General features: G+C 43.4%; 1 protein-coding gene across 2 annotated transcripts in view; it reads left to right on the top strand.

Moving 5' to 3' along the window:
• The first annotated feature begins 10333 nt into the window (after positions 1 to 10333).
• LOC126148312 (iodotyrosine deiodinase) overlaps positions 10334 to 25605 on the top strand; it is a 112523-nt gene continuing 97251 nt past the window's right edge. For both annotated transcript variants that reach the window (XM_049915751.1, XM_049915750.1), the window contains exon 1: positions 10334 to 10520. In XM_049915751.1, coding sequence (XP_049771708.1) covers positions 10385 to 10520 — 136 coding nt within the window. In that variant the 5' untranslated portion in view covers positions 10334 to 10384. The remainder of the gene's footprint in view (positions 10521 to 25605) is intronic.

Raw genomic sequence — 25605 nt, 5'->3', positions numbered from 1 at the left:
CAGTGGAAATTATTTCCTAGTATCAGGTTCACCGTATTCTGTCTTGCTAAAGTAAGATTGTGTGTCAGATAATTTTTGCATACCGGTGATCACTCAATTCCGGCGGGCATGACCGATTTTTGCTGAACGCTCCTAGACATTTCACACACACACACACACACACACACACACACACACACACACACATGCACACACACACGCACAATACATATACGGCAACTCAATTAAGATCAAACAGAAGCACTGCGTCACACTTCAGTTGGGCTTGCAACAACGAGGCAGTGGAACTTGAGTATGCCAATCGATTTCAATCATCGCATTAAAATTCTCTGAGTTTGACAGAGCACTAAAAGACCTGATTCGAAACAAGGCCCCGGGAGTAGACAACATTCCATTTGAACTACTGATGGCCTCGGGAGAGCCAGTCATGACAAAACTCTACCATCTGGTGAGCACGATGTATGAGACAGGCGAAATACCCTCAGACTTCAAGAAGAATATAATAATTCCAATCCCAAAGAAAGCAGGTGTTGACAGATGTGAAAATTACCAAACTATCAGTTTAATAAGTCACAGCTGCAAAATACTAACGCGAATTCTTTACAGACGAATGGAAAAACTGGTAGAAGCCGACCTCGGGGAAGATCAGTTTGGATTCCGTAGAAATGTTGGAACACGTGAGGCAATACTGACCTTACGACTTATCTTAGAAGAAAGATTAAGAAAAGGCAAACCTACGTTTCTTGCATTTGTAGACTTAGAGAAAGCTTTTGACAATGTTAACTGGAATACTCTCTTTCAAATTCTGAAGGTGGCAGGGGTAAAATACAGGGAGCGAAAGGCTATTTACAGTTTGTACAGAAACCAGATGGCAGTTATAAGAGTCGAGGGGCATGAAAGGGAAGCAGTGGTTGGGAAAGGAGTAAGATAGGGTTGTAGCCTCTCCCCGATGTTATTCAATCTGTATATTGAGCAAGCAGTAAAGGAAACAAAAGAAAAATTCGGAGTAGGTATTAAAATTCATGGAGAAGAAGTAAAAACTTTGAGGTTCGCCGATGACATTGTAATTCTGTCAGAGACAGCAAAGGACTTGGAAGAGCAGTTGAAAGGAATGGACAGTGTCTTGAAAGGAGGATATAAGATGAACATCAACAAAAGCAAAACGAGGATAATGGAATGTAGTCAAATTAAGTCGGGTGATGCTGAGGGAATTAGATTAGGAAATGAGACACTTAAAGTAGTAAAGGAGTTTTGCTATTTAGGGAGTAAAATAACCGATGATGGTCGAAGTAGAGAGGATATAAAATGTAGACTGGCAATGGCAAGGAAAGCGTTACTCAAGAAGAGGAATTTGTTAACATCGAGTATAGATTTAAGTGTCAGGAAGTCGTTTCTGAAAGTATTTGTATGGAGTGTAGCCATGTATGGAAGTGAAACATGGACGATAACTAGTTTGGACAAGAAGAGAATAGAAGCTTTCGAAATGTGGTGCTACAGAAGAATGCTGAAGATAAGGTGGGTAGATCACGTAACTAATGAGGAGGTATTGAATAGGATTGGGGAGAAGAGAAGTTTGTGGCACAACTTGACTAGAAGAAGGGATCGGTTGGTAGGACATGTTTTGAGGCATCAAGGGATCACAAATTTAGCATTGGAGGGCAGTGTGGAGGGTAAATATCGTAGAGGGAGACCAAGACATGAATACACTAAGCAGGTTCAGAAGGATGTAGGTTGCAGTAGATACTGGGAGATGAAGAAGCTTGCACAGGATAGAGTAGCATGGAGAGCTGCATCAAACCAGTCTCAGGACTGAAGACCACAACAACAACAACATTAAAATTCTGTAGCCGATACTCTGCCTCGTATCAATCCTGCGTACATGTTGTTACCGATAAGAGCCGCGCGGGGTAGCAGCATGGGCTGAGGCGCCTTGCCACAGTTCGCGCGGCTCCCTCCGTCGGACGTTCGAGTCCTCCCTCGGGCATGGGTGTGTGTGTGTGTGTGTGAGTGTGTGTGTGTGTTGTCCTTAGCATAAGTTCGTTTAAGTTGGTTTAAGTAGTGTTTAAGTCTGGGGATCGATGACCTTAGCAGTTTGGTCCTATAGGAACTTACCGCCACCAGTTACTGATACGAACCAGAAGTGGCGTACTGTACTGCTGTCAAGGGGGCAAAGCGGTGGTTAGTAAAGCTTGGAACTGGGCATGGCAGATGCGCTCGAGGCTGCTTCTTGTGACCATCCTTTAACTTCGGTTTACGAACTGTATAGTATACGTTGTTGCACTAGACTGCGCAACAGAATTAAAGGAGCACTTTTTCGAAACCCCGTAATTGTTTCCCATTACGACGCACAAGTTTGAAATTTGGCCCAAAGGTGTGTTCAGCGTTCTTTTGAACACGCAAATGCATGGAGCACTGTGACGTCACCCTCTGTCTGGGCGACGCTTCAAACAGGAAGGTGTCGACACATGCGGAAAGAAGGCCACAGCTCAGAAGTTCATTTGAAGTGTAACGTGGATTAATGGTGTCATATTGTCACCAAATTGCATCACAATTCTGCATAACGCCACTGTGGACATGTCACACGACGTAGGGGGCGTCACACCCCTCTTACTCACATTTAGCCCCTTCTTTGACGCTTCTGTGAAGGTCAGAACAGCGACACTCATCGTTGAAACCGCTTGGTTTTCTTATGGGTGGGCGAGTAAAAGATTTGCAATTCTTTGCCGCTCAGAATCGACACGAAAAGACCTCACAGGGTGGCATAAAGGACGTCACTGAAATCACCCCTGGCATCTGGGAGGTGTCAAGTGGTTGCCTGCCTGCAGGCATCTAGGAATACTTCACAGGTTTTCTCCATAAAAGCCCGCCGGTGTGGCCGAGCGGTTGCAGGCGCTTCAGTCTGGAACCACGCGACCGCTACGTTCGCACGTTCGAATCCTGCCTTGGGCATGGATGTGTGTGATGTCCTTAGGTTAGTTAGATTTAAGTAGTTCGAAGTTCTAGACGAATGATGACCTCAGATCTTAAGTCCCATAGTGCTCAGAACCATTTGAACCATTTCTCCATAAATTCACTTTTTTAAAATTCTCACTAAGTATGGGCGGGACACATTGAGGACTCAAGGGGAACCTTTCCAACTGTACTCATGCATGTGTGAATGTCGCACCGCTCCATGATCGTGAAACAAGAACGCATGAAAGAGCAGGGCTGAAAAACCATAAGCACCATTTGCTGCTTAAGATCACGTTCAAATTTCGTTCTATGGCTTTGAACAGTCCCTAGTGGTTCCTCCCTGTATACGACAGCAAACATTGTGGTTGCACTGCACTCCAAAGGGGTGCGATCACTTTCTGTGAGGATGCAACCCTACAATGTCCTTAGACAGGGGCTGAAACGGCCGAGGGTGTCAACAGTGTCAACGATGGTCAAGATCGTCGTCCTGTTGCTCATCACACTAAGAACCTCGTTTTCGACTGCGGAAGTGCAGGAAATCAACGCCTCAAGGAAAGGGGCTGTTCTGCTGACGTCCTTCATACCACCCGCCGAGATCTTGTGTCGATTCTGAGCGGCTGTGATATCTTTTCCTCGACCGCTCATAAGAAAACCACGTGATTTCAACGCTCGATATCGCACTTCTCACCTCCATGGTAGAGGCATCAAAAGAAGGTGTGAAATGTGGGTAAGACAGGATGTGACGACATTCGCATCGTGTGACACGTTCACGGAGGCATTGGGCAGAATTGTGGTGACATTTGATGACAAGGTGATATCATTAATCCATATTACACGTCTCATGAACCGCTGAGCTGTGACCTTTCTTTTTTTTTTTTTTTTTTGTTGCATGTGTCGGCACCTCGATGTTTGAAATGCCGTCGAACCCAAAGGTGACGTCGCCGCACACCACGCTTTTGCAGCATTATAAAGTAGGCACCTTTGAATCAAATTTTAAGCTTCTGCGTCGTACTGGTAGACAGTTACGAGGTTTCGAATAAGTGATCATTTAATTCTGTTGCACAGTGTAGAACCTTGTTTAACACCAGCACAGTAGGCTACACTAAAGCGCCAAAGAAACTGGTATAGGCATGCGTACTCAAACGCAGAAATACGTAAGCAGGGAGAATACGGCGCTGCGGTCAGTAACGGCCGGCCGGCGTGGCCCAGCGGTTAAAGGCGCTACAATCTGGAACTGCGCGACCGCTACGGTCGCAGCTTCGAATCCTGCCTCGGGCATGGATGTGTGTGATGTCCTTAGGTTAGTTAGGTTTAAGTAGTTCTAAGTTCTAGGGGACTTATGACCACAGCAGTTGAGTCCCATAGTGCTCAGAGCCATTTGAACCATTTTTTTGGTCAGCAACGGCTGTGTAAGACAACAAGTGTCTGGTGCAGTTGTTAGGTGAGTTACTGCTGCTACAATGGCATCTTATCAAGATTTAAGTGAGCTTCAACGTGGTTTTATAGTCGGCACACGATCGATGGGACACAGCATCTCCGATTTAGCGATGAAGCGGGGTTTTCCCGTAAGGCCATTTCCCGAGTGTACCGTGATATCAGGAATCCGGTAAAACATTAAATCTCAGACATCGCTACGGCCGGAAAAAGATGGAGCAAGAACGGAATCAAAGACGAGTGAAGATAATCGTTCAGCTTGACAGAAGTGCAACCCTTCCGCAAATTGCTGCAGATTTCAGTGCTGGACCATCAACAACTGTCAGCGCGCAAACCATTCAACGAAACATCAGGGATATGGGCTTTCGGAGCCGAATGCCCATTCGTGTACTCTTGATGACTGTACGACCCAAAGCTTTACGCCTCACCTTGGCCCGTCAACATCGAAATTGCACTGTTGATGACTGGAAACATGTTTCCTGGTCGGACGAGTCTCGTTTCAAATTGTAGCGAGCGGATGGACGTGTATGTGTATGGAGACAACTTCATGAATCCATGGACCCTGCATGTCAGCAGGGGACTGTCCAAGCTCGTGGAGCCTCTGTAATAGTGTGGGGAGTGTGCAGATGGAGTGATGGACCCCTGATACGTCTAGATACGACTCCGACAGATGACACGTACGTAAGCATCCTGTCGGATTACCTGCATCCATTCATGTCCACTGTGCACATCGACGAACTTTGGCAATTCCAGCAGGACAATGAGACGCCCAACACGTCCAGAATTGCTGCAGAGTGACTCCAGAGGCACTCTTCTGAGTTTAAGCACTTCCGCCAGCCACCAAACTCTCCAGACATTAACATTATTCAGCATATCTGGGATGCCTTCCAACGTGCTGTTCAGAAATGATCTCCACCCCCTAGTAATCTTACGGATTTACAGACAGCCCTGCAGGATTGATGGTGTCAGTTCCCTCCAGCACTTCTTCAGACATTAGTCGAGTCCATGCCAAGTCGTGTTGCGGCATTTCTACGTGCTCACGACGGCCCTACACGATATTAGGCGGGTGTACCAGTTTCTTTGGTTGTTCAGTGTATGTGATACGTGATGGACTGGTCCCGTTACGATCACTTGTGTTGGCGCCCACTCAAAATACGTACAAATGTTACGGAGTTCATTGCAAGATTTGTACTTAAGACCAAAGCATTTTTTTTACGAATTTCTTTCCCAGCCAGCATAGGTAAATCCGTGTTTCTCTCAGTCGATCTCTGGAAACTCTCATTCCCTCCCATTAGTCATTATTAAGACGTTACTGCAGAAATGACAGGCACAACACATTACAGATTTTCTCAGAGTGCTTGCGCCTGTTCGTTAGTTGATAGAGGTATCTTAGACTACCTTCAACATTTATCTCCGTTCAGATTTCTTCAAATTCTGTGTCGATGTTTATCCCACTAGATTTGAGCGAGTTGATGTCTACAATATAAACGTCTCCTCCGTTGGTTGCCAACCTATGTACCTTCCCGATACACATCCATTTGGAACTGGAACATCATGGAACCACCTCCGGCGTGAACTACACCGCCCACACACTGGTTCACCTGCTACGATGTAACGAGCTTTCCCTTTCCTGTACTCTTTGCTTCACATTATTATTTATAAAATGGAAAAAGTTTCGAACTTTATTCTGCACCCTCCAATATCTCCATAATAGTAATTTCTTGCTATCGCTCTTTGACTAACTAAAATATATTTTCTCCTGTTGCAGTTCATTTGAATGTCCTAGTCGAGCAATTCTACAGGAGCATAACAGAATTACATTGCAGCTCGCTCGCATATTTCTAATCCTCCTTCATGTCCTAATAAGTGTTAATGAGTGAAATGCACTAAAAGCTTTAGTTCCCAAACCGATATTGCCGACTGCGAAGTTTCCATTCGGAACCGTCATAGAGTGACTCGAATCTATCAAATTACTGCGTACATTTCCAAATCAAAGGACGATCATCAGTACTAATTACGGTACATTTACGAGGACGTTTAGGTGTTGTAATTAATTGTGGCCGACCATGAAAACTACTAAGACTTCTTCCTAATCAAGGCGATGTGTTTCATTGGTTCAGCTGCCTATACCCTACAATCTACAGATCAACCGGCAAATCGTTCGCAAGAAGTGAAGCGACGCCTCTGACAACACTCAGAGCGGACATGGCATTTCCGTCCTATCCTAAGTCCCTAAGGAAGTGCAATGAATACCCAACGCTGGACTACTAGACAACTAATTCCAAATCAGCGCACATGGTGCGTAAAAGATAAAAGATTCATGCCGGATAAAATGTTAGTCACCCCATTGAAACAGCACACTGGTCGCTTTGAAGCGCTGTAGATGGTGTAGATCCGTCAGTAGGCGGTCATGTGAGCATCCGCAACTAGTGTATGTCATGGAAGTGAAGTGCAGTGTGTGCTACGGCCGGTTGAATGTAATCAGCGCAACAAGATGCATCGACGAGGAAACGTGGGAGAATGGTGAAAAAGGGCTAAAGTGTTTGAAAGTGCCTACGATCAGAACGCGAATGAAGTTGTTCGATTTATTGGCTACTACCGAGTACCAAGAACTTTATTTCAGTGTTGTCGGTTTTGAAACTTTCTGGCGCATTAAAATTGTGTACTGGACCGGCAATCAAACTTAGGACCTTTGCCTTTCGCAGGAAGGTCCTCAGCCGACTTTCTTCTAACTTTTTTTGGGAGGTAAGTGCTCTACCGACTTTTTTTTTCCCTTTCCTTCGTTTTTCAATGTTTTTTTAACCGGATTTCCAGCTTCACGAAAGCGGTCGCTTCTGTAGAGAACAAAAAACTAAACATCTACTATATGAGCAAAATGTTGCCGGTAATGAGGAAACAAATAAAAATCTCAATTATTTGAAAATAAAAGACGACGTTCTTCATAAACTTAAATAAGTATACTTTTTTTGTAGGAGAGCGCATGAGACAGGAAAATAGGATGCAGATACAGAACCATCAGCGAAACCGACGACTGAGTTATCGCAGCACGACTCACGACCCACCCTCACAGCTTCACTTCCATCAGTACTTCTCCTACTTCCAAACTTTGCAGACGTTCTCCTGCATACCTCATGGGACTAGCACTTCTGCAAGAAAGGATACTGTTGAGACATGGCTTAGTCGCAGCCTGAGGTATTCTTCCCTGAATGAATTTTCACTCTATTGCTGAGTGTGCACTGATTTGAAATTTCCCGACAAATTAAAATTGTGTGCCAGACAGCGACTCGAACTTGGGACCTTTGCGATTAATTTTCTGTTAGTAACTTTCAATTGAGAGCGCACTTCGCTTCATAGTGAAAATTCATTCTAGAAACAGTCCCCCAAGCTGTAGCTGAGCCATGTCTCCACGCTATCCTTCCTTACAGGAGTGACAGTACCGCACGAGAACTAATGTGAAATTTGCAAGGTAGGAGACGGGGTACTGGTGGAAGCACAGTATCAGTCGTTGCTTCGGTAACTCGGTCAGGCGAGCATTTGCCGGCGAAGGCCCAGGTCGAGTCCCGGTGCGCCGCACAGTTTTAATTTGTAAGTTACAAATCAGAGCACACTCTACTGCACAATGAAAAATCATTCTGAAATATTCTCAGTGACTGAGTGTTGCCCCTTCTTCTACGTCTTCGTGACGTTTAGGCTGTGAACATTCCTCTTTTCGAAGACGGCGGTAGACATGTTGACAGTGCCGCACACACACGTTCCTGGTTTGATGATCCTTCTGATACCCCATAGCAGCTCGACTGGCCCGTTAAATCACCCATCTTAATCCAATAGAAAATTCCTGGGACTACGCTGTGCAACACAATTAAAGGACCACTTTTTCTAACCCCTTGACTGTCTCCCGTTGCGACACAAGCTTCAAATTTGGCTCAAAGGTGCCTACAACCCAGTTCTGTAATAGTCCCAAAGTATGGCGTCCTGCGGTATCACGCTCGTGCTCGAAGGCGTTTAACAGTAAGGTGTCAACACATTCAAAAAAAAGGGGGGGACAGCTTACGTGTAAGGTCAGTTAACTTAACGATGTCACATTGACACCAAATTTCACCACAATTCTGCCCACCAGCACAGCGGACGTGTTGCACTATGGAAAGGTCGATACATCCCGTCTTGCCTACATCTCTACCCTTCTTTTGGCGCCTCTGCGGCGGAGATCAGACCGGCGAAAGGCGACATCCAGTGTTGAAATCATGCGGTTTTCTCATGCGTGGCCGAGGAGAACATTTCAGATACATCCCGCTCGGAATGTGCACGAAAAGGCCTCAGGGGGTGGCATAAAGGGCGCCAATGAAACCACCCTTCCCTTAGGGCGTTGATTCCCGCACATTTCGTGGTCGAAAACGACAGTTCTCAGTGCGATGAGGAACAGGGAGAGCGTCGTTCTTGAGAAACTTTTATGCTGCTGACACTCCCGGACATTTCAACTCCTCTCTAAGGACGTTGCGGGGGCTGAATATGATCGCATCTCATTGGAGTGCAGTGCGACCGCAATTTCTGGTCTCGTGAACAGGATCGAAACACCAGGGACCGTTCAAAATCATTCGACAAAATTTTAACGTAACCCACAGCAGCAAAGGATACTAACGCCTTTTCAGGCCACCTCTTTTGCGCCTCCTGTGGTGTCATGACGCGAGAGTGTGACACTGACATTTGTAAATAACACAGCAAAGGTTCCTCTAAAACACCTCATCTCGGCGATACCCTCGGTAGCATCCGCCCAACATTTTAGTACTTTTAAAAATATACGTTTACAGAGAAAACCTGTGAAGTAGACCTAGGCGCCTGTAGGCAAGCAACTCCGTAATGCACCTCCAGTTCTAGTTGCTTGCCTGCAGGTGCCTCGGACTAATGTACTGGTTCTGTCTGTAAAGGTGCATTTTTAAATCTCTCAATAACGGTACACACCCATCGGGATGTTGCCCAACTCGAGGACCCTTTCCCATTTTATTCACGCGGGTGTCAGTGTCATCACCACCTTCCCCCCACCCTCCACCCCTTGATCACGCCACAAAAGGGTGTGAAACAGGTGGGCTGATAAACTGTAACTGTTCCTTGCTGCTTTGGACCATGGTTCCTAGCCGGCCGCTGTGACCGAGCAGTTCAGTCCGGAACCGTGCTGCTGCTACGGTCGCAGGTTCGAATCCAGCCTCGGGCATGGATGTGTGTGAGGTCCTTAGTTAGGTTTAATTAGTTCTAAGTCTAGGGGACTAATGACCTCAGATGTTAAGTCCCATAGTGCTTAGAGCCATTTGAACCATTTGAACGATAGTCCCTAGTAGATCCAGCCAATACACAAGAGCAAAAACTGCTGTCATACAGCACTTCAAAGGGGTGCAATCACATGCAGTCGGGATACCCACAACGTCCTTAGAGAGGGGTTGAAGTGGAAGTCGATTACGATGTTTCGAAAAACTGGCCCTTTAATTCTATTCGGAAACGTAGCAGTCAGCATCCTTGCAGTTTGGTAGTACAGTATCTTATCATCAGCAACTGGCTTCAGCTGGATACGACATTCTAAGGAAACTGAGGCCACTTTTAGACTAGTAGCGTGAGCCTCCTAACTGTCTAGCTTTTTGGTCCGGTGTGCTTGCCTACGAAACGTCAAAACAATTTCTGCAGGAGCTACAGCCCTGTCTGCCCTTAACGTATGTAGATTGACAGTGCCCGGTCTCCGCGGCAACGGCCCGAATCGCAGGTTTCGGAAATCGAAGTGCCGCAAATTGAAGTAGAACGTCGCCCACGGAGCGCCTCCAGAGAAGAGGCGAGCCGCCGAGCACAGTGCGGGCCCAGCAAGCCCAGCAGACACTCGCCGCCCCCACTCCGCCGCCCCCACCACGCGCGGTGCTCCGCGGCAGCCGCGATGCCCGCCACCAGGACCTGCGGACAGTGCGACGGCGGCGGCGGCGGCGGCGGCTACGACTACGGCGACGACGAGCAGCAGGCAGACATGGCTTTCATGCCCTACATGCCCTTCGTCAGCCAGTACTGGCCCTTCATCGCCGCCGGGCTCGTCTGCTACGTTGCCTCTCGCTTCCTGTACCAATGGAACGCCTTCACGCGCGAGCAGCGCTCTAAGGACCAAGGTAGGTGGCGAACAGCGCTGTTCCCTTCGGCGAGCATCAGTTACTAAGCCTACCGCACTGCATAACCACTGTGCTCTTTAATATAAGTACTGATATTTATCTTTTAGTATTTGATTGAGAAGCGGAAAGCACGACTTTGTTCGAAACTTTCGCGGCTAAAAGTATTATTTATTCCTTTTCTATTTCTACAGCTTGTGTTGTTATCCATTAAACAGTTTCTAATTAAACTTAGAAAGTGTATTGTATGTGCAAACATGATGCGGTTCCACTGAGACAGTAATATACACTACTAGCCACTAAAATTTCTACACCACGAAGATGACGTGCTACAGACGCGAAATTTAACGGACAGGAAGAAGATGCTGTGATATGCAAATGATTAACTTTTCAGAGCATTTACGCACCTACAACGTGCTGACATGAGGAAAGTTTCCAACCGATCTCTCGTACACAAACAGCAGTTGACCGGCGTTGCCTGGTGAAACGTTGTTGTGATGCGTCGTGTAAGGAGGATGAATGCGTACCATCACGTTTCCGACTTTGATAAAGGTGGGATTGTAGCCTATCGCGATTGCTGTTTATCGTATCGCGACATTGCTGCTCGCGTTGCTCGAGATCCAGTGACTGTTAGCAGAATATGGAATCGGTGGGTTCAGGAGGGTAATACGGAACGCCATGCTGGATCCCAACGGCCTCATATCACGAGCAGTCGAGATGACAGGCATCTTATCCGCATCGTGCAGCCACGTCTCGATCCCTGACTCAACAGATGGGGACGTTTGCAAGACAACAACCATCTGCACGAACAGTTCGATGACGTTTGCAGCAGCATGGACTATCAGCTCGGAGACCATGCCTGCGGTTACTCTTGACGCTGCATCACAGGCAGCAGCGTCTGCGATGGTATACTCAACGACGAACCTGGGTGCACGAATGGCAAAACGTCATTTTTTCAGATGAATCCAGGTTCTGTTTACAGAATCATGATCGTCGCATCCGTGTTTGGCGACATCGCGGGGAAAGCACATTGGAAGCGTGTATTCGTCATGGCCATACTGTCGTATCACCTGGAGTGATGGTATTGGGTGTCATTGGTTACACGTCTGTCACCTCTTGTTCGCATTGACGGCACTTTGAACACTGGACGTTACATTTCAGACGTGTTACGACCCGTGGCTGTACCCTTCATTCGATCCCTGCGAAAGCCTACATTTCAGCAGGATAATGCACGACCGCATGTTGCAGGTCCTGCACGGGCCTTTCTGGGTACAGAAAATGTTCGACTGCATCCCTGGCCACCACATTCTACAGGTCTCTCACCAATCGAAAAGTCTGGTCAATGGTGGCCGAGCAACTGGCTCGTCACAATACGCCAGTCACTACTCTTGATGAACTGTGGTATCGTGTTAAAGCTGCATGGGCAGCTGTACCTATACATGCCATCCAAGCTCTGTTTGACTCAATGCCCAGGTATATCAAGGCCGTTATTACGGCCTGAGGTGGTTGTTCTGGGTACTGATTTCTCAGGATCTATGCACCCAAATTGCGTGAAAATGTAATCACATGTCAGTTCTAGTATAATGTATTTGTCCAATGAATGCCCGTTTATCATCTGCATTTCTTCTTGGTGTAGCAATTTTAATGGCCAGTAGTGTACAATTTCACTACCCACATAACAGAGTCTTTAAATAGTAAAAAGGCTTCAATATGAATTTTCTGTGACTTATCCAAAGCATTTGATCGTGTGAACCGTGACATTAAGTAACAGAAATTACAATTATATGGTATAAATGGAACAGTATATGAGTAGTTTAGTCATATCTACAGAACAGGGAGCATAAAGTTTCTTTACGCGGTTTAAGTGGTTTAAGGAAGCTTCCCGCTTCATCTAACTGGGTTTAAATTACTTAGGTGTTCCACAGGCTTTGATCATGGGTCCCTTTTTGTTCTTGATATATATGGATGATCTCTTCTCTTATCTGAAACAAGAAGCTAAACTGACACTGTTTGCTGATGATACAAGCAGCATTATTAACCCAGTAAAAGAAACGCCAGTGGAAAATGATACAAATAATGTATTTGGAAAACTTATTGATTGGTTTTCTCCGAATGGGCTTTCTCGGAACTTTCAAAAAACACAGTACATCCAATTTTCCACTGTAAGGAGTACAGTTCCTTCAACAAATATAACACATCAACAGTAGTCAGTAGCCAGGGTAGAGCATACTAAGTTTTTAGGTGTACATACAGATGAGAATCTTAATTGGAAAATTCGTATTTTGGATCTCATAAAGCGACTAGATTCTGCAACTTTTGCTATCAGAAAAATTGCCTTTTTAAGGATATAGAAATTAGTAAGCTAACATACTTTCCATACTTTGACTCACTGATGTCATACGGAATAATATTTTGGGGTAACTCGACACTTAGGCAAAAAGTAGTTAGAATAATGTGTGGGGCTCATAGTCGCACACCTTGTAAGCATCTGTTTAAAAGGGTAGGTATTTTTATAACAGCTTCTCACTACATTTACTCAGTAATGAAATTTGTTCTCAACATCATGAACCAGTTTAAAGACAACAGTGACGTTCATGATTATAATGCCAGAAGAAGACTTATACTATCTTCTACTTAACCTATATTTTGCACAGAAAGGGGTAAAATATGCTGCTGTAAAACGTTTAGGTAAATTACCAGACGAAATAAAATGTCTGACAGACAGTAGTAATACTTTCAAAAATAAACTGAAATCATGTCTCCTTGACGACTCCTCCTATAAAAAAGGTGAATTCTTTAATGGAATAAATAAATAAGTATGTATAATACGTGCATTTTGCGCCATTTAAAGGAGTGCGGTATGTAATAAAAATTTTAAACTTATTTTTTTAAAAAAAATACCTTGATTCACGTGTGCTTTTCTTACGCATTTGACACGTTTCTTAGCATAACGGTCACCGTGAGATTGATCAATGGAACACGTAAGTAACTAATTAAGTAACTAACTATTTTAAAAGTGTAAAAACGTCTGGTATGCATGCACAAAAAAACTCTTTTTGAGTATTATCATAGTCTATTGGGTAAAAATATGAGCTTCTAGCTACCAGTCTATTCTGTGAAAACGGCACATCAGTAGCATTCTCCATTTCCGCAACAACTGCTGTGCAATTTTAGATGATGCACCCAGTACAGTCGTCACACCCAGTGGCTCGTTCAAGACGCAGACCTCATTCAACAAAGTTTTGCTCGTAGTCCACACAAGTCTACTCGCCGTTCCAGACGAGGGTTGGCTACTACCCAACGAGGATATCATTGTACTTAGCCTCCTGTAATTGTTATTGAAAACACGCGATGACGTCACAGTAGACGCTAAGACAAACGAGTCACTCTGTAAATGCTTGCCGCTCAATTATGTACAGAATATAAAGTTTTTCAGCCTGTCCTCACGAAATATCGTTAATAGTGCAGTGTTATCAATGAATACCCTGAGAGTGGAAAACAGGGAAAGATATCGCGAAGGTAGACACACTCAGGTGAAAATGAGATTATGCGTTGAGATGACAAAAGTCATGGGATACCTCCTAATATCTTGTCGGATCTCTTTTGTCTGACTTACTGCAGTAACTAAACGTGGCATGGACTCAAGAAGTCGTTGGAAGTCCCCTGCAGAAATATTGAGCTATGCTGACTCTGTAGCCTCCATTATTGCGAAAGTGTTGCCAATGCAGCATTTTATGCACGAACTGGCCTTCCAACTATGTCCCACAAATGTTCGACAGAACTGCTGTCGGGCGACCTCAGTGGCCAAATCGTTCGCTCGAACTGTCCAGAATGTTCTTCAAACCAATCGCGAACAACTGTGTCCCGGTGACATAGTGTATTGCCATACATAACATTTCTTTCGTTGTTTGGGAAAATGAAGTCCATGAATGGCTGTAACTGGTCTCCAAGTAGCTGAACATAACCATTTTCAGTCAACGATCGGTTCATTTGGAGCAGAGGACCCGGTTGGTTTCAGGTAGTCACAACCCACATCATTATGGAGCCCCCACCAGCTTGCACAGTGTCTTGTTGACAGCTTGAGTCCATGGCTTCGTGGGGTCCGCGCCACACTTAAACCTTACCATCAGCTCTTACCAAATGTAATAGGGACTCAGCTGACCAGGTCACGGTTTTCCACTCATTTAGGGTCCACCCAATATGGTCACGAGCCCAAGACTCGCGCTGCAGGCGATGCCATGCTGTTCATAAAGGCACTCACGTCGGTTGTCTGCTGCCAGACCCCTTTAAAGCCAAATTTTCGACGTACTGTCCTAGTGGATACGTTCGTCGTACGTCTCACATTGATTTTTTACGGTTATTTCGCGTATTGTTGCTTGTCCGCTAGCACTGGCAACTCTACGGGAACGCTGCTGTTCTCCGTCGTTAAGGGGCTCCGGAACGCCCTATACTTGCAATGTTAAAATAACGCTTATAAATTACATCTTTCCTCACAAATTATTTGAGGTAGGAAGTTGAACTTTTTACAGATTATTTATTGGAATAAGGGCTACAACTTAACACAGGGATTTTACAAAATTTTAGTTCAGTTATTAAAGATGATTTTTTTTCAATTGTAATGAAAATTCACAACATTTTTTTGCAATTTTTTATTTATATATTCAAAAATATACAGTTTTTTTGAAAAAAGGCTGTGTTAAATTATGCAGAAGGTAATGTGTAACATTTACTGAAAGTTTGAAATAAATATGTTTGGAAGATCCTTAGAAAACATGTAATTAGTATGAGAAAATAAAAGTTTTGGGAATCGAGCGACAAAGATTGGATTAACTTTTTAGTGCATTCCAGGTCCATAGGATGGATTATCTTCATCTTCTGCAAACTCCTCCTCCAGCTTCCTCTTGTTCCTCCTCCTGTTTACTCTTGCTTGTATTTCTAGACTCTTTACAGCCCTGTCTGCAGCCCGAAGGCGTCTAAAGCAAGCATCGCTCGTACCATGTTAGAACCTATCTTCATTCCAATATTTCTAAATACCTTGCACCTTACAATGTTGCCATCATTGAAAGTCGCAACAGCAACTTTACTTTTACTCATTATTATACTTCAACAAAACAGAAACTCAAGAAACAGAATTAATTACGAATATTTTCGAGATAACGACAGAGTAAATAAACGTGAAACAATCGACAATCACACCAGCGATATATATTGAACCATCACAGGTTAGCCACAACACATACTTTATCTCACATCACTAAAATGTACCTGATGAACACGGACGTTAATAATAACACCATTTGACAGCAGTTTAACAGCGCCACAGTGGGTCACGCCCATGTGGAACACATTTCAAAAAAAATTTAAAAATAGTTGTAGTCTTCGGAATTGAATAAATTATATATCTATTAAAGGGTAATAGTCTGCAGATTCAGAAAACGCAAAAAAGTAAAAATTGAACTTTTCATGATTTTGAGCCTTTCCGGAGCCCCTTAAGCGAAGGCCATCGGTCACTGTGTTGTCCGTACTGAGAGGTAGCGTCTAAGATTTTCCATGCTCGTCACACTCTTTACACTGTGGATCTCGCAATAATGAATTCCCTAACGATTTCTGAAATGGAATATCCCATGAGTCTAGCTCCAACTAGCATTCCGCGTCAAAGACTGTTAATACCCGTCGTGCGGCCACAACCAGGTCTGAAACCTACCCACATGAACCACCTGAGTACAAATGACAGCTGTGCCAATGCATCACCCTTTTGCGTATGCGACACTACTGCCATCTGTATACGTGCATATCGCTATTCCATGACTTTCGTCACCTCACTACATTCAAAGCCGTACAATTTTGCAGGAAGAAAAATGCCGAATCAGGTAATGATACCTCTACAGAAAGCAATGTTGCGGGCGGCAAAAATGACAACGCAGTCAGAGAGAACAGTAAAATACTTTAAGAAAACGGAAGAAACCAGGAAAAAGTTAAAGCTGCTAGAAAACAATGACGTTCCAGAAAAGTAGTTTTCCAGATGATTTCGATGAAGAACTTACTCGAAGAAAATTTTTGGAATATTATGCAGAAGGAAATATCAACGTTGAGAAAGCTGCTTATGTTTTCAAAGAATTAGTTAAATTTTATGGGGAAGGGGAACTTTTCGGAAAATGAAGATACGATTTTCTTTCAAAATATGTAAAAATAAGTGAACCTTTCTAGCAGAATGTTTCATTATTGCAAAGCGTGCGGAATACTTGAGATCAATAATAAATAAGAACAAGGAACCAAATAAACCAATGTATTCACGAGCGTAATGTGGGTGCATATGCATTATACCATAAAAATTGCTGGCAGGATGAAGACGATCTGGCCGTAATGGCTAATAGCAGTGCAAGCGAAAGAGCTATTGTTGTCACCCTGGAGGAGCAATGGGTTTCATGGAAGGAAAGAATTAATTTATGATTCGACATCTAAATCCTAGATTATTGCGATGATGTGAATGAAGATAATTGTCACAAACGACTAGAAGAGAAACTGATTCCTAACATCCTAGCTGGAGAAACTGATTCTTAACATCCTAGCTTTAGTACTGACGTTCTTGATAATGTTACCGTGTCATACTGTTCAGGCAAATAAGCCGCCATTATTGCTACTCGTATAAGGGACATAACTGAATGGTTCAATCAGAACAAAATCAGTGTTGAACCTAACTTAACAAGAAATGAGCTTTTACAATTTGTACATTATAACAAGTCAAAGCCTGTTTTCAGATTTCGTTTTAAAGGCTAAAAGACTTCCAGCATACCACTCTGATTTGAACGTGTCAGAGTCAATGAGGAATAAAATGAAACCAAAAATTCCAGAAAAAATGTTTCTTCCACTACTTTAACTACTCTTAGACAAATAACCGAGGAGTCTCTATCTAAGATTAAGCGACATGACTGATTAAAAGCTTGCGAACATGTAAAAGGAATTGAAAAAAGTTTGGTGCAGAGATGGGTTAGTGGAAGAAGCAATAGATAATACAATAATCAATGTTGGTCTGGAGATTAAAAATGAATATGCAGCACATGAGGACGACAGTAAGATGGAAACTGACAAGTCCGATGAAACTGGAACAAATTCCAGCGCAACAGGTAGAGCAGACGAAGACTTGGGCGTCTTCCCCTTGTGTAATGGACCAACCACATCGTAAGTCTAATCGCCAAGATCAGTGCAGTTTTCATTGCATAACTGTAGCTGAACCATTCTTCCTTCCCTCCGCAATTCCGATCACACGCAGACTTACGATAAGACGACCGAATTCCACCACTCCCAGGTGCAATGATACTGTGTTCGACTAATTTTCCTCATATGTTTGTCTGGAGTGTTTCAAACCATACCGTGTTTCATAGCTACAAGCCCTTCATGTTGCTGACAACCACGTGCAGAGCTTTGTGTGTTTAGCTGTGCACGGTATCCCCTAAGATTGTAAGTGTATTCCTTCTAAAATCGGACGATTCTTTTGACAACAAAAACGAGTCCCTCAACTTTTTGTCTCCATTCACGCAAAAGAAACAGTCTTCTAAAATCAGATTAATCTTTTTGGAATACCCTGTACAGTGGAACTGTAAATGTATCAAATGAACATGAGATAATTGCATATCCAACCACCAACGTGTACGCATACGCCACAAATGACAGCCCCAACTAAAACGCCGATACGACCATGGGGCCTGAAGACGGGACCTTACAGCTTCTCAATCGCTATCAGTTAAATTGTGGAACAATTAACACAGCTGTTTGGGTATAGAAACAAATAGGGAATAAATAATACTAATTTCCTGGCAGGAAAATCATACACCCCCACCACCTTCCATCACTGTGGAAATCGCAAGATTATTCGAAAATGTTTTCGAAAATATAGTCAGTAGATGGTCTCTTTGGCTACCAATTTTCGTAGATGTAGCTTTAAAAATGCTCTAGTAGTTCTTTAATAATAATTAATTTTAAAAAAGACCTTTCACCCACTATTTCACCTTCTTTTCTGACCAGAAAATCAAACCCTAATTTTCGTAGTTTCAGTTTCAAAACAGCCTTAATAGCAAGATATGTTCAAAAAAATTTTCGCTTCCTGCTTCACCTCATTAAGGATGGAATTTCAAAAATCCCTTCTTAAACGATGCGTACAATATAAAATCAATACGCTGTCCAAATTTCATGTTTCTATTCTTGGCTGGGCGATGATGAGTCACTGAATCAGTCAGAACTTTACTTTTTATGTACAGAGAATAAACCTCTTAAAGAGTAGATTGTGACAGGATTTTAATTTTTCAAATGAGTAAATAACTGTACGGAACACTGAAAATTAAATTTTTGTTACCCTTGAAAGCCATCAGATAGCCAACCAGAGACTAGGATTAGGTGACTATTTTCATCGTTTACAATACGAGTATGTGGATTCTCTGCAAGAAACACTTCACAGACCCTTCTGAGTTACATATTGATATTTCAACCTCCTTATCAGATATGTTTTTGAAATTAATGTCTTTCGGTGGTTAATAAGTAACGTTATTTCGCAAGGGTCGTCCATTACAAATATTCGAATCGTTAAGGAAAAAAAATCCTCAAAAATCGAGAAAAGTCGTAAGTTCCCCGTGTAAGTATTACAGGTTATAATATAAAATTAAAAGTGGTGAACTTTAAATTAATAAACGAGATCCATAAGCTTGTTCAGTGCACCTAACGCTCGTAACATTTACATGAAAAGCGTAACAGAGAACTAGGTACATTTCACATATTGAGATATTTATTTTACAAGTCCGTCTTGATCACACAAACTTTTACACTTCATTATTACAGGTTTCGGCTACTGCCATCTTCAGATGCACAGAAGAACAGTGGTGTAACCAAATAAGTTCAATTAGCTGAAACTAATCTACAACAGGCCTGGTGACACATAAAAAAATTTACATGGTTAGCAGACATTCTTTCCAGCCATAGATACCATAAAATGTTCTGATGTGGGTATCAACGTGAAATTGTACATGTATGTAGTTCGTACATAGTAAGCGCTTGTGATGATCTGAATGCGTCTGGTATTAATGGAGGTAACTGAGGCCAGGAGAGGCTACTGTAGCTTGGGTACATGAGTAACCAGTATCGCAAATGTAATAGTTAAAATGCAGTATGCGTAGTCATTAATTAAAATTACTTCAAATGGCAAAATGAGCGCCTGACAATAAAACATGTACTGACATGCAATATGTAGAATTATATTCATACTTCAAATCCACATAGTAAGTGCAAATAGTAATAATGGGAAGCTCCTAGCCAGGCAAAATAAAATACAAAATTGTGTGAAAGCCGGTACAAAAAGTAAATCGAAACCTTCCAGTATGCCAAAACAGTTACACGATAATCATAAGTGTAAGGTAATTAACGAAACAGTGACTATTAACGGGAAAGTCGATAGTCGATTACACATTCGGAGTGGGATCTCAATGGCGCCGCTTCGTGGCTTCTCCGTATGAAGTTCTTGTTTGCCTTTGGCGGAACTTGAGGAGGGAGACCCTATCTCCTCGCCGCTGGTGACCGGCGCACACGACCGCACGCCAAGACACTTGAGCGCTGGACGCTGCTCAAACTAGTAGGTTTCTGAATACATCAAAACAAGCATTCAGGCTAATCTCGTTCTGTTCATTCTGCACTAAGTCCGGTTCCCGTTTCTTGTGAACATAAATCTCCGTTTCCTCGAGCAGGTTCAGTAATTGCCCCTTTGGTGGCCTGTGCAACACTTCCATATTATCCTCTTTGTTTCCTGCCGAATGGTTTTCTTTATTCAGATGTGTACCGAAAGCGCTCTTATTTTGCTCATATGTATGCTTTCTGAAACGAGTCTTCAAATGCCTTCCAGTCTGATCGATATAAAACTTGGCACAGTCTTGAAAACTGATCTTGTAGACACCAGATTCTACACTACCGTGTGTGGAAATTGCAACAGAAGGAAACGCATGCATTCAATTAATTTGGTACCACAGGTTAGGTACACGACAAGCAACAAATGATTACCTTTTCAAATCTGTACATGTGCTTTGAGCCCTACTATTCACTACGTCGTGTGGTCACAATGCGTTGCAATTAGAGTTGCTATACGCCGTGGCATTGGATCAATAAGGTTCTGAATACGTCCCTTAGGGACTGCCCTCCACGCAGTTTGTATCCGAGCCCACAAATCTGTGACACCAGTTACTGGAGGACCGTGACGCACCAGGTGCCGACCAACCATATCTCAGACATATTCGATGGGCGGCATGTCTGGCGAACGTGCAGGCGAGGGAAGCAATGGTACGCGTCGCTCTTCGAAGAAGGCCTGTACATTCCTCGCAATATGTGGCCGGGCATTGTCCTGTTGAAATGTGGCCTGTGGAGATGCCTGAAACAGGGGGAGTACCTCAGGCTCCACAACCTTCGTTAGATACCAAACCATCACACCTGGTGTTTGTCCGCTATGCCGCTCCACAATGCAGCCCTCCAGGTTGCGCTCACCAAAGTACCGCCGGACACGTATGCAGCCATCACTGTAGGACACGTTGAAGAGGGACTCATCCGAAAAGATTACATGTTGAAACTTCCTGGCAGATTAAAACTGTGTGCCGGACCGAGACTCGAGCTCGAGACCTTTGCCTTTCGCGGGCAAGTGCTCTACCATCTGAGCTACCCAAGCACGATTCACTCCTCGTTCTCAGAGCTTTACTTCCCCCAGTATCAGTAAAGCTGTGAGGACGGGACGTGAGTCGTGTTTGGGTAGCTCAGATGGTAGAGCACTTGCCCGCGAAACGCAAAGGTCCCGAGTTCGAGTCTCGGTCCGGCACACAGTTTTAATCTGCCAGGAAATTTCATATCAGCGCACACTCCGCTGCAGAGTGAAAATCTCATTCCAGATTACATATTGCCACTCAGCACCCCAGTGACAGTCTTCACGTGCCCATTGCAGTCGGAGGAGCTTGTGGTTTATGAACAATGGAAGCCGATGTAATGGCATGCGTGCAACCAGTCCAACCTGCAGCAGACGGCGACGAACCTTCGATGCAGACAACTTCACACCTATTACAGTGCTCCAGCGACGAAACACTGTGGACAACGTTGTACGGTCCATAATGGCCATGCGGACAAGAGGGCGGTCATCCCGTGCTGTGGTCATGTCCCGTGGTCCAGTTCCCGCTCGTCGCTGCGTACGCTATTCTGTCCACTGCTTCCACACACGCATCACTGTCATAGCAGCATTCCCTGTGAGAGCCGAAATGTCATGGTATGACAACCCCATTCCCCAAAGACTGATCATTCTGCTTCGTTCGAAACTGCTCACATACCGATGTGGCTCCCTTTGACGTCGACGGGGCGTACTGGCACTCACTGTATTGTTTCCACCTTGTGTGACAGCTCTGCACCGACTACACTAGGCGCAACACCGACCCTGTCAGACCGACGCGAGAGGGCTCTGCTCGGCCTACATGTACCCATCTCGCTGCAAAACGTATCAACGTATCACGTACTGCTTGCACACCCGTTGCCGCTTCCACCAAGTGTGACGCTATTCGGGTAATTCCTTCTCGGTGTTGCACTTGACACAAACGGCAGTGTAAATACTTGTTTATGTTGTTGCCAATTTTGAGGTGTAGCCTAGAACCAATTGTACCTTTCGTTTGAAATCCAACTTTGGCTTTCATTTTTCTGAAAGCTTGTGCACTTCTATCGGAAAATGCACAATTGCATGACATAGCAACAAACTGTTGCCCAATGCGAGTCCGTTATTTTGATAAAAAAATCTTATTGTTAAACATAAAATAAATTTTTTTTTGTAGTGCTCTTTAGCTGAGATCTTCATAAATGAACTACAAAATACGTTTTTTGAACAACATCTTGAGGTCTGAGAAAAACTGTCTATTACAGTACTGTACAAACGCCACGGAAATGAAATAGCGAAGAATGGGTGGGACGAACGAAAAAATTAAGTTCACAGTGGAACAGGAAGCAAAAAGAAATATGTTTTTTGGATCTTAGATTAACCAAAAGACATCGAAGGCATTAGATTAACATATTTAGGAAGACTGCAGCTACTAACACGATTATAAATGTGAAATCTTATCATCCTATAAATGGGCGTACTTCAGAGCCATTACCAATAGCATGCTAAAACTACCGCTCACGCCTAACGACGAAGTGGAAGAATTAAATATGATCAGACAAGTAACCAATACAGAGAGGTATAGTGGCAGCGACATAATAAACCTTTTATAATAAAAAAATAAGTGACAAGAAGGAGAAAATAGATCCAGAGGGAAAGAGGTTTGTTTTTATGTCATACAATGGTGCATTTTCCGAAAGAATCGCACAAGCTTTCAGAAAAACGAAAGCGAAAGTTGGATTTCAAACGAAAGGTTACACCTCAAACTTGGCAACAACATAAACAAATATTTAGAGTCTGGTGTCTACAAGATCAATTGTCAAGACTGTAACAAGTTTTATGTCGGTCAAACTGGAAGGAATTTGAAGACTCGTTTCAGAGAACTTACATATAAGCAAAATAAGAGCGCTTTCGGTACACATCTGGATAAAGAAAAACATTCGGCAGGAAACATAGAGGATAATATGAAAGTGTTGCATGGGGTACCAAAGGGGCAATTACCGAACCTACTCGAGGGAATGGAGATCTATGTTCACAGAAACGCCAACAAGAATTGCTGCTGAATAAACAGAAGGAGTTTAGCCTGAATGCTCATTTTGATGTATTCAGAAACCTACTGGTTTGACCAGTGTCGAGCGCCGCAGCGGCTATGCGTGCGGTCGTGTGCGCTGCCGCCAGCGGCTTGGAGACGGGGCCTTCCTTCGCAAGCTCCGCCTCAGGAAAAGAACTTCATACGGAGAAGCCACGAGGCGGCGTCATTGAGATCCCACTCCGAATGTCTTATCGACTATCGACTTTCTGATTAATAGTCACTGTTTCGTTGATTACCTTACGCTTACGGTTATGGTTTAACTGTTTTGTCCTACTGGAAGGTCTCGATTTATAGATGTGATTTTTTAAATTAGTATTTGCACTTATTATGTGGATTTTAAGTATGAATCTGACCCCATATATTGTATATCACTACATGTTTTACTGTTAGATGCTCATTTTGCCATATCAAGTAATTTTAATCAATGACTACGCATACTGCAGTTTGACTATTAAATTTGCGATACTGGTTACGCATGTACTCAAGCTATAGTGTCCTTGGCTGGCCTCAGTTACTTATATAAATACCAGACATATCCAGGTCATCAACAATGCTTACTGTGAACCTACATACACAATTTGACGTTGATACCTACGTCATAATATTTTATGGTATGTGTGGCTGGTATGCATGTCTGTTAATCATGTTGACACTTTTCTAATTATCTTATGTATCACCAGGCCTGCTATAGATAAGCTTCAGCTAAATGAACTTAGTTGGTTACACCACTGTTTTTTGTTTGTAGTACATACGAAGATGGCAGTAGCTGAAACCGATAATACCGAAGTGTAATAAACGTTTGTGTGATGGGAGAACCTGTAAAATAAAGCGCCACAATATGATCACGGACTCATTTCCAGATTTTATATCTTCAGCTGACTCCGATAGAAGTATCAAATTATCAAAAGAAGATTTTTAGATATTTTATGATATGCCGATAATGCCTTCACGTCATGTGGAACGTGATTTTCAAAGGTAAGTTTACATCATGTCTATAAAGAATATTAGATTGATATTTCGAAAAAGGTGGGAATTTAAGGAGATGGGACCTGGATAAACTGAATGAACCAGACGTTGTACAGAGTTTCAGGGAGAGCATAAGGGAACAAATGACAGGAATGGGGGGAAAGAAATACAGTAGAAGAAGAATGGGTAGCTTTGAGGGATGAAGTAGTGAAGGCGGCAGAGGATCAAGTAGGTAAAAAGACAAGGGCTAGTAGAAATCCATGGGTAACGGAAGAAATATTGAATTTAATTGATGATAGGACAAAATATAAAAATGCAGTAAATGAAGCAGGCAAAAAAGAATACAAACGTCTCAAAAATGAGATCGACAGGAAGTGCAAAATGGCTAAGCAGGGATGGCTAGAGGACAAATGTAAGGATGTAGAGGCTTATCTCACTAGGGGTAAGATAGATACAGCCTACAGGAAAATTAAAGAGACCTTTGGAGAAAAGAGAGCCATTTGTATGAATATCAAGAGCTCAGATGGAAACCCAGTTCTAAGCAAAGAGGGGAAAGCAGAAAGGTGGAAGGAGTATATAGAGGGTCTATACAAGGGCGATGTACTTGAGGACAATATTATGGAACTGGAAGAGGATGTAGATGAAGATGAAATAGGAGATACGATACTGCGTGAAGAGTTTGATAGAACACAGAAAGACCTGAGTCGAAACAAGGCCCCGGGAGTAGAGAACATTCCATTAGAACTACTGAAGGCCTTGAGAGAGCCAGTCCTGACAAAACTCTACCATCTGGTGAGCAAGGTGTACGAGACAGGTGAAATACCCTCAGACTTCAAGAAAAATATAATAATTCCAATCCCAAAGAAAGCAGGTGTTGACAGATGTGAAAACTACCGAACTATCAGTTTAATAAGTCACAGCTGCAAAACACTAACGCGCATTCTTTACAGACGAATGAAAAAACTGGTAGAAGCCGACCTCGGGGAAGATCAGTTTGGATTCCGTAGAAATGCTGGAACACGTGAGGCAATACTGACCCTACGACTTACCATAGAAAATAGATTAAGGAAAGGCAAACCGACGTTTCTAGCATTTGTAGACGTAGAGAAAGCTTTCGACAATGTTGACTGGAATACTCTCTTTCAAATTCTGAAGGTGGCAGGGGTAAAATACAGGGAGCGAAAGGCTATTTACAATTTATACAGAAACCAGATGGCAGTTATAAGAGCCGAGGGGCATGAAAGGGAAGCAGCGGTTGGGAAGGGAGTGAGACAGGGTTGTTGCCTCTCCCCGATGTTATTAAATCTGTATATTGAGCAAGCGGTAAGGGAAACAAAAGAAAAATTCGGAGTAGGTATTAAAACCCATGGAGAAGA

Source organism: Schistocerca cancellata, chromosome 2 (assembly GCF_023864275.1).
Source record: "Schistocerca cancellata isolate TAMUIC-IGC-003103 chromosome 2, iqSchCanc2.1, whole genome shotgun sequence".
Classification (NCBI taxonomy): domain Eukaryota; kingdom Metazoa; phylum Arthropoda; class Insecta; order Orthoptera; family Acrididae; genus Schistocerca; species Schistocerca cancellata.
The sequence above is the reverse complement of the archived record's forward strand: the minus strand, read 5'-3'. Positions and strand labels throughout refer to the sequence as shown.